Source organism: Cherax quadricarinatus, chromosome 64 (assembly GCF_038502225.1).
Source record: "Cherax quadricarinatus isolate ZL_2023a chromosome 64, ASM3850222v1, whole genome shotgun sequence".
NCBI lineage: Eukaryota > Metazoa > Arthropoda > Malacostraca > Decapoda > Parastacidae > Cherax > Cherax quadricarinatus.
The window spans coordinates 15,295,303-15,305,302 of NC_091355.1; the positions used below are offsets into that span (position 1 = coordinate 15,295,303).

Genomic DNA, 10,000 nt, shown 5'->3' on the forward strand with positions numbered 1-10,000 from the left:
CAAAGAAACACCTGACGCGCGACAATACCGGACTCATAAGAAAAGAGGAACACTGCAATAGGTCCGCTGGTCCAACTAGACAGGTCCTCACGACATCCCACTAACAAATTATTCTACCCAAGAAATAAGGTTTATTATTTGTCCAATGTATTATTAAACTCTAACCAAATTTTATTAATTATAAATGAATCTAATTTATATAAACCTAAGGAAATATTCATATTTTTAAAACTGCTTTTTATGAAACAAGATTCAATTACATTTCTGTCAACCATGGGCTTGCTTGAAACAACTTTCTCAACTTTCTGAAAATCAATTGGATGGTTAAAATCTCTCACGTGAATAAATAGAGCATTGGAATCTTGTCCAGTTCTAATGCTATATTTATGTTGTTTTAATCTAAGTTCGAGACTTTTACCAGTTTGACCGTAATAAATTTTATCGCAAATTTTACAAGGAATCTTATAGACACATCCGTCAACATTTAGGGGGGAATTCCTTATCAAGGTTTTTTTACTGTATCAAGATTTTTAAATACAACTTTAATATTAAAAGTCTCAAGAAGAGAAGGCATATCAACCAAGTCTTCATGGTAAGGGAGAACCAACATATTTTTAGTTGTATAAGGTTGGTTGTCCCTTTTTGGGTTGTAAAAAGTATTTCTGGCAATTTTATATTATATATATATATATATATATATATATATATATATATATATATATATATATATATATATATATATATATATATATATTTAGTGGCGTGTATGTTGTATATGGATTTAATGACCCTCGTACAGTGAAGGGTCGTAAGGACCTGTCTAGTTGGACCAGCGGACATACTGCAGTGTTCCTCTTTTCTTATGAGTCCGGTAATGTCGCGCGTCAGGTGTTTCTTTGTTGTGGGAGTTGACTGTGAGGTGTGGTCTAAGCCCTTTAATTGCATTCCTTTGATGTATTACTTTCATAGTTCCTTGACAATGTGAGTAGTCACGAAAGCGCTTGGAATTTCACCTCTCTTTCACAGTGGTTGTTTTGCATATTTTAAAAATCACCTGTTCACTGTGATCTTATTGCATATATATATATATATATATATATATATATATATATATATATATATATATATATATATATATATATATATATATATATATATTATATATATATATATATATATTTATTTATATATATATATATATATATATATATATATATATATATATATATATATATATATATATATATATATATATTTATTATATATTTATATATTTATATATATTATATATATATTTATATATATTATATATATATTTATATATATATATATATATATATATATATATATATATATATATATATATATATACATATATATATATATATATATATATATATATATATATATATATATATATATATATATATTATATACACAGATTTATTTGTTATAAGAAAGAGTCTCGTCAGTGTTGAGTTATGGAGTTTAGTCTATTATCTCGCTTTAACTCATAAATTGTTAAAAATTAAAATGCTCAGTTTTCTTAAGCAGATTCTCTGGTGGAACTATTATTTTGTTCAAGATTTGTCACAAAGTTCAAGAGAAAAACGTACACTCACTATCATAATCACCATTATCATCATCATCACTAATCTTCAACAAGGTTTACACAAAGCTTTCGTCACTGGTTTCACCACCCCGAGTCCGTACCACATATTTGGGGTTATTTTTCAGGTCCTCCAGTAAGTGGTACTTGTCCTTTCCACTTCGTCCCCTACAACCACCACCGCCACCACCACTACTGCTACTGTCAACGGCGCCAGTGCGATATGTGGTCTCCACCACTCCAACGCTCCCACTAACGCGATATGGCTCACCACAATCAACACTGCCTCCTACCTGATATGTATCGTGTTCAGTGTTAGCACCACTGCTGCCACCAACGCCGCCGCCACAACGATAGCTATCTCCCAGCATTCTTCCCCCTCCTCCTCCTCCTCCTCTTCCCTGACCTCCAACAACACTACGATATCCGTCGCTCAGAATGCTTCCTTCATCGCTTAGATAACTCTCACTGGCAAAAGTGATACTCCCACGATAGCTATCTGGGCCGAGGTTGCCACTGTTGCTTCTTCGATAGCCCCCACTAGCAATCAGACTACCATCCCCACCTCCTCTGTACGCCTCGCTATGATACCCATCGAAGTCCCTCGTTCCTCTACCGTAATTCCTGGGTAGTGTCTCGGAATAGCGTGCGTACGGAGTGTAACTTTCCCCTGCTAAACTAATAGCAGCAGCGGCGGCGGTGGCGGCGTTATTTGCGGCGGTGAGAGAAGAGTGGTTGATGGGTAGTGCGCCAGAGGGAGAGTAGGAGGATGAGGAGGTAGTGGCGGGGGCAGTGGAGGTCCTCTGAGACCGGGGAAGAGTGCAAGAGGAAGAGGACGGAACGGTGGAAGGAAAGGAGGTCTTGCCTAGACTGTTGTAGTAACCGGCAGAGCCATTGGCCAGCGTCTGCAAGTCAGTGTGGCGCCCCAGTAATGCATCTGTAGGGAAAGAAGACGAAGAAGAATGTAAATATAAGCAGCAAATAATGAAAAATAAGCAATGATTATGCAAAAAACTATGTTCATACAATCAGCAAACTATAAAGAAAAAATTAAAGGCATATATATATATATATATATGCAATAAAATCACAGTAAATAGGTGATATCACAACATGCAGAACAACCACTCTGAAAAGGTAGTGAAATTCAAAGCGCTTTCGTGACTTCACATTATCAAGGAACTATAAAAACAAAACATCAACAGGAAGACACATAAAAGCAAAACTACACCTCGTATTATTATATTATAATCAAGGGGAAAGCGCTAAACCCGTATAACTACACTTCACACTCACGCCACAACACCCGACTCTGTTAAACACAACTGATACTCTACCCAAGCATTAAGATTTTTTTTTTTAAGTAAAAGATAATCTTAATGTTTGGGTAGAGTATCAATTGTGTTTCACAGAGTCGGGTGTTGTGAGGTGACTGTGAGGTGTAGTCTTGCCCTTATTTGCCTTCCTATTAATGTTTTATTTTTATAGTTCCTTAATAATATGAGAAGTCACGAAAACGCTTGGAATTTCACTATTTTTTCAGTGGTTGTTCTGAGAGAGAGAGAAAGAGAGAGAGAGAGAGAGAGAGAGAGAGAGAGAGAGAGAGAGAGACAAATAAATAGAAATGCTTCTGAAAATAATAAATAACTCTAAACAAGTGTTCCTATCAAGAAAAATGTTTAGGTAATTACTAATAGTGAGCTCAATGAAAATATTTAAGACATGAAATAAATGCACTATAAACTGGCCCAACATAACATCACTAAGAGTGCAAGAGCTCTGTCTAAAGTGTCGTATGCAAATAGAGCAAAAAATAAACAAACTATGCTTTGAGATCTCTCTCTCTATATATATAAATATTCGACATGAACAAAACTCCATGCAAAGCATTAATCAGAATTAAGGATTGTTGCTGTTGCCGCTGCTCTTGTTGCTTTTCTATTGCTGCCAATAACTTGTTGCTGATGACACTTGTTTAATCCGTGTGTGTGTTTGTTTATTTGTGTGGCTGTTGCATACACCACAACCACACCATCGCTGCTGGAGTTGTTTTCCCAGTCGTTATCAAAGGCTTCGGTATTACCTATTTCCTGACCCTATTTGGTGAAAATCAAATGTTGCTCATATTGGTGAGGGAGGTGGAGAAGTTACTCTACAGACGGGTTGGGGTCATAAAGGAGGTTCCGCAACTCTACGGTCAGCGCCAGCCATGTTTCATTAACTTCTTCCATTGGTTTTGTTGATGTTTATCTAGTCAAGGGTATTTAACTGTTTGACCAAGAGAACTAAATCGAAATTACACTTCTGCTTTACAAATAATAATTATGCTTAAAACCTAAAAAAAAAATTGGTACAATGAGCAACCTGTTGTCTACACTATGCTTAAGAAAATGAAAGAATTACACCCTTTCCTGAAGGGGTTAAATATCCTTAGGTTGAATATCTCTGCTTTGGTTCACTATTCTCATCAACAAGGAGAGGTGCCTTGTTTCCAGTAAAGTGCTCCTATCCAAGAAAGGAGAGGTACCCTCTCCTCTCTTCGATAGAATCCGATTGCCTTCGGTTTCCCAACCGGCTTGTGATCCCTACTAGTTAAACAATTATCTCAGTAACAAAAATATAATAACTACTTTTGCTGATAATGGCAAGTAGTGTGATTTCTCAGTTACAAATAAACATTTTAAAAGTGTTTGTGGGCTGCCTATTTTTTTTTTTTTTTTTTTTTTTTTTTTTTTTTTTTTTTTTTTTTGAGGGCTTATTTCTAAGATCTGTTTTTGGAGGCCAGGCTTGTAAATTTCGATAATGTTTGATCATTAGTGGGGTCTTTGACAAAGAAGTCTGTGTTACTTAGAGTAATTATTCATTCTAGTAATGATTTCTTGTAAGATATTGAAACCCCACCATATCAATAAGCACTTAAAGGAAGTGACAGGTTAGTTTGGGATAAACTGCTAATGTAGATTACTGTTGTGATACTGATCACTACACTGATGACGTAGATGGCAATGTCAAGAAGGATGGTTATGAAGATCCCGAAAAAGCAGGAGGATCGAGCCTCATCTCCTCCTTGCAATGACTGACCTTTCTTATACTGAGCTCATTATATGATTATAATATTACCAGTGATATTAATCAGCCCCCCTTCTCTCTCTCTCCCTCGCTCTCTCTCTCCCTCGCTCTCTCTCTCCCTCGCTCTCTCTCTCCCTCGCTCTCTCTCTCTCCCTCGCTCTCTCCCCCTCGAAACAATGCACCAAAGGATCCTGCCCACCTGAATTAGGGTTTTAAATTATGCAGTATACCGCAGTTGTAACCTGTTCTCCCTCCGTCCCTAACCTCGCCTCTAACCATCCTCCATGTCTACATCACTCCACAACTAACCAAAGCTTTCCCTTTTCACTAACCCTTTATTAGTACATCCCCCACCTACTCCACTTGTTTACTATTAGCCAAACCCTCTAGCTTCTCAACCCCAAAATTAACCAAATCTCCTCAAGCCAACTATCCTTCAACTAACCCATCTCTTCTTCACTACTCTATAACTAGTCAAATCTCTCCCCTGCACTACACCGCAACTAACCAAACTCCTTTTCCTCTCCACTAACCTCATTCCTCTTTCACCTACTTTATGATTTCGTAGCCTAATCAAGCGAGCTGTTGGTACCAGCTGCAAGCAGTTCAACGTAAGTACCATCGAAAGACTAATCAGGGACAAACTTGTGGAACTTCTTTGTTTCCCCTTATGAAGACATCAAGAAGTGTATGGGTAATATCCCAGGTGAATTTATCTCACAAAAAAAGAGTAGGTTTCGAAGTAATGACACACCAATACGCTATCCACTGTACTATGCTAGCCTAACAGTATAGACACTAGGAAAGTTAGCATGGGACTCACTGCGAGTACAAATGCTGGTTTTTACTGATATATCTCACACCAGAATGGTGTGCTCGTGCTCAATTTCTTTCAGAGGCTCTTTACTATATATTTATTAGGATATCGCGAGTAATTCAAAGCGGTTTTGAAGGGACTTCAACTCGAGTTTGCTACAGCCATCCTGATGCGAGATTTCTCTGTAAAAACCTACTTCTGTGGTTCCTGTGGGGCCCTTATCTTCCTAGTGTGTGTTTACCTCTACGTAGTTGGATAAATCTCATTAGGCCAACATGGTACAGTGGATAACGCACTGTTGCTAAGTTCATGAGTTTCTGCCATTGGTTGTAACCTCACTGCAAGCTGTATATAATAACATCATGATTTTGCTAGTTTTTTGTGTAAGAAATGAAGTTCGAAATACTACTTACCTTTGAGTTATTCCAGTTTTTGCACACACTTCGTGCTATTACACCATTATCACACTCTTTGAAGGTTTTTACAAAATCTGTGTATGCTAACTCTGCATTTTGTCTCCCAGCGCATCCAAAACTATGTAGTAATAGCCAGGCACTTGCGAGAGGCAGGAGCAACCTCCTCTTAATCTAAGCTGTCCTGGGGTGTGCAGTCGTTGTCATTGCATGTTTTTAGCAATACTTTTCAAAAATTTCTACTTTCCCATTATTCGCTCTCTTAAACACCCTTAAACTATAACAACAAGCATCAACGCTCTTCTCTACAACCACCACCCTCACTGCCACCACTTCAACAACCCCATCACCAAACCGGTTTCATTCTCGCAAAAACCACCACCACTGCTTCCACCCAGCTTTGTACTCCAACCCCTTTAGCCATTAACTGCAAAACTCTCACAATCCCTGCTACAAACAACCATCCAGGCCCACCATATCACCGTCAAGTTCATCACCCTCCCTCCAACACCTCCACCCATCCATCCTCATTATCAACTTCTCAACCCGTACTTTCACCCCTTCAATATAACCACCATCTTCAGCATCCATACACCAGCAACAGACCCAACCATATTATTATTATAATCAAAAAGAAGCGCTAAGCCACAAGGGCTATACAGCGCTGCAGGGTAGGGAAGGAAGCAAGGGAATTGGATGGCAGAAGGGAGGGGGGATGATCAGCAGGTTACAGAAAACAGCGGGGCAGGGGATAGTACGGGGGTAGAGGGTAGCAAGAGATACAAGTAGAAAGGGCTGAAAGTATCAGAATTTGTGAAGTAAGTCAGTCGTTGTCAAAAAGTCAATGAGAGAGTCCGGATGAAAGGTGGGTCCATCAGCGAGAAGGGAAGGTAAAGAGAGAGCAGCGGGGCGAAGACGACGACAGAGGTAAATTCTGCGTGCTCGTTGATAAAGTGGGCAGTCCAACAGAATGTGGCTGACTGATAATGGAGCTTGGCAATTCTCACAGAGAGGAGCAAGACGCCTCTCCATGAGATATCCATGAGTAAGACGAGTATGGCCAATGCGAAGACGGGAGAGAGTAGTCTCCCAACCTCGACACTGGTGATAAGAAGACGGCCAGTAACCTATACTCGGTTTAATAGACTGAAGTTTGTTGCCGAGCATAGTAGACCAACGTTGTTGCCAACGGGTGTGAAGGTGGGAAGATATTACAGCAAAATAGTCCGTACATGGAATACCTCTATAAGAAACTGGTAGGTCATGTACTGCTGACCGCGCAGCAGTGTCTGCCTGTTCATTGCCCTGTACGTCAACATGACCAGGGACCCAACAAAAAACAATATCTTTATGCTTAGTAAAGATGCGGCGTAGCCAAAGTTGGATACGGAGGACTAAGGGGTGAGGTGTATCAAATTTTTGTATAGCCTGTAAAGCACTAAGGGAGTCTGAGACAACCACAAATGATGACACAGGCATAGATGCAATACGGATAAGTGCTGTAAGGATGGCATATAATTCAGCAGTAAAAATACTAGCTGAAGATAGTAAATGCCCTTGTACGACGCTGTCCGGAAACACTGCTGCGAATCCTACGCCGTCAGAAGACTTAGAGCCATCTGTGTACACAGCAATGGCATGAGAATGAGAGTGAAAGTGGTCAAGAAAAAGAGAGCGGGAAGCGACCGTAGACAGTTGGGCTTTCGAGCAAGGGAGGGAGAAAGAACAGACTCGAACAGCTGGAACTTCCCAGGGGGGTAGGGAAAAGTGAGATGCTACATGTACATAGAAAGGTGGTAGTTGAAGAGAAGACAAGAGCGAATGAAGGCGAAGAGAGAAGGGACGGAGTAAGCAGGGGCGGCGAACAAATAAAGAATGTCTACTAATATCAGTGACCATTCTATAAATGGAAGGATTGCGGAGATCATGAGAGCGTACATAGTAGCGCAGGCAATGGGCATCACGGCGATCGGATAAGGATGGAACGTTCGCTTCTGCATAGAGGCTTTCGACAGGGGAAGAGCGAAAAGCACCAAGGCATAAACGTAATCCTTGGTGATGAATGGGGTTAAGGCTAGAGAGAGTAGCAGGAGATGCCGCTGAATAGATCTGGTCACCATAATCAAGTTTCGATAAAATAAGGGTGGAATGTAGGTGAAGGAGGGTTCGACGATCAGCTCCCCACGAAAGATGAGCAAGGGTTTTAAGAAGGTTCAGCCGGCTGTGACAAGTTGCCTTCAGAGAGGTAATGTGAGGTTTCCAGGATAACCTACGATCAAAGAGGAGGCCCAGAAACTTGACTGTATCACGTTCAGGGATACGTGAGCCATAGAGGTACAAAGGATGATCAGAGATGACAGAGCGTCTAGTGAAAGTGATTTGGTGGGTTTTAGTGCTGGAAAATTTAAACCCATGTGTGGTGGCCCAATTGGAAACACGGTCGACTGCATGCTGGAGAGAAACTGTAAGGAGGTGACAGTCAGCGCCTGCACAGGCAATAGCGAAGTCATCAACATAGAGTGATGACCAAATATTTGATGGAAGACTAGAGGCCAAATCATTAATAGCAAGGAGAAAAAGTGTTGTGCTCAGAACACATCCCTGGGGGACACCTTCAGCTTGGACAAAGTCCGGGGAGAGCACATTATTAACCCGAACACGGAAATGCCTGTCAGTTAAAAAGTTCTTAAGGAAGGATGGTAGATTGCCTCGAAGGCCTAAGGAGTGGACTTGGGCTAAAATATTATACCTCCAAGTTGTGTCATATGCCTTCTCAAGGTCAAAAAATATGGCAATAACTGAGTGGTTATTCGCAAAGGCATTACGAACATACGTATCCAAGCGCAGTAAGGGGTCTATGGTAGAACGTCCCTTACGAAAGCCATATTGACGAGTGGAGAGACTGTTGTGTGTCTCTAAATACCACACTAAACGTCTATTTACTAGACGTTCCATTACTTTGCAAACTGCACTGGTAAGAGCAATGGGACGATAGTGGGAGGTTTCATGTCCCGTAGTGCCTGGTTTGCGGAAAGGGAGAACAATGGCGGATTTCCACAGCTGTGGAAGAACTCCTTGTGACCAAGACCCAACCATAGCAATATATAAAAGAACAAAATAAAATATATATGAACGATTTTTTTCAGCACCACCAAGAGTAATAAGGTGAGTTTAAAACTTTAATAAATAAAAACATCAGAAAATATATTTGGAAATAGGTAAATGTTAGTCTGCTGGACTCAGTACAAGATGTGGTGGTGATTTCTTCAAACAATAGAGACGGCAGTTCCAGTTACAACCAAAAACATAATTTCGTACTCATACTGTAGATGAAGACCTTTGATATGGAAACTCCATAAGATGAATAATATAAGTTACAATACCGTTACTAGAACAATTCACGAATAATCCCTAATAACTTCGCCGAAACATTTCACAGCCCGCAATATCATGGCTGGACCGATTCACAACTTACATTTTTTTTTGCTGGAACAATTCAGAACCTACTTCCATAATGAAAAAAGAAACATTAGACGGCATTTCGGTCTGTCTTGGATCATTATAAAGTCACAACTCGGGTAATAAAAATGATTATCACAAGGCAAATAAAAAAACACATGGATAACGTAGGAGTCATGAAGAGCAACCAACTAAGATTTAGAGAGAGACAGTTCTGTCTTTGCTAGCCTATTGGAGTATTGTAAAAAGGTTCGATTGTATATTTTTGAATTAGAATATACAGATTGTTCGGAAAGTTATGCAACCCACTGAAATATATTTTGCTAATAGATTACAATTCTTTTACTATGTTGGCCATTACGACGTTGACACAGGAATGCATGACGAATCATGTTACTCTTAGTCTTTGAATGTCTCTCCTGTTGTGATGTCTACTCCAAGATAAATGATTTTTTTCAGGTGCCTATAGTGTCTCTACCTGACTGAAATGCAGTTTTCATAAACCCTTTTATTAAAAATCAAGTGCATTCTTGAGTTAGAGATCTTGATCGTCATACCTCTTCAGTCACGAACTTCCCATGAATAACAAACTCCAATTAATCTATATGTAGTTTCATGACTTTCCGAACACCG

The 10,000-nt window shown here is 39.6% G+C and overlaps 1 protein-coding gene across 1 annotated transcript in view; it reads right to left on the bottom strand.

Annotated features, from left to right (window-relative positions):
- Positions 1–1,442: 1,442 nt before the first annotated feature.
- LOC128700087 (neural cell adhesion molecule 2) overlaps positions 1,443–10,000 on the bottom strand; it is a 379,174-nt gene continuing 370,616 nt past the window's right edge. The window contains exon 12 of the mRNA XM_053793043.2: positions 1,443–2,546. Within this exon, the coding sequence (XP_053649018.1) occupies positions 1,669–2,546 (878 nt within the window). The 3' untranslated portion in view covers positions 1,443–1,668. The remainder of the gene's footprint in view (positions 2,547–10,000) is intronic.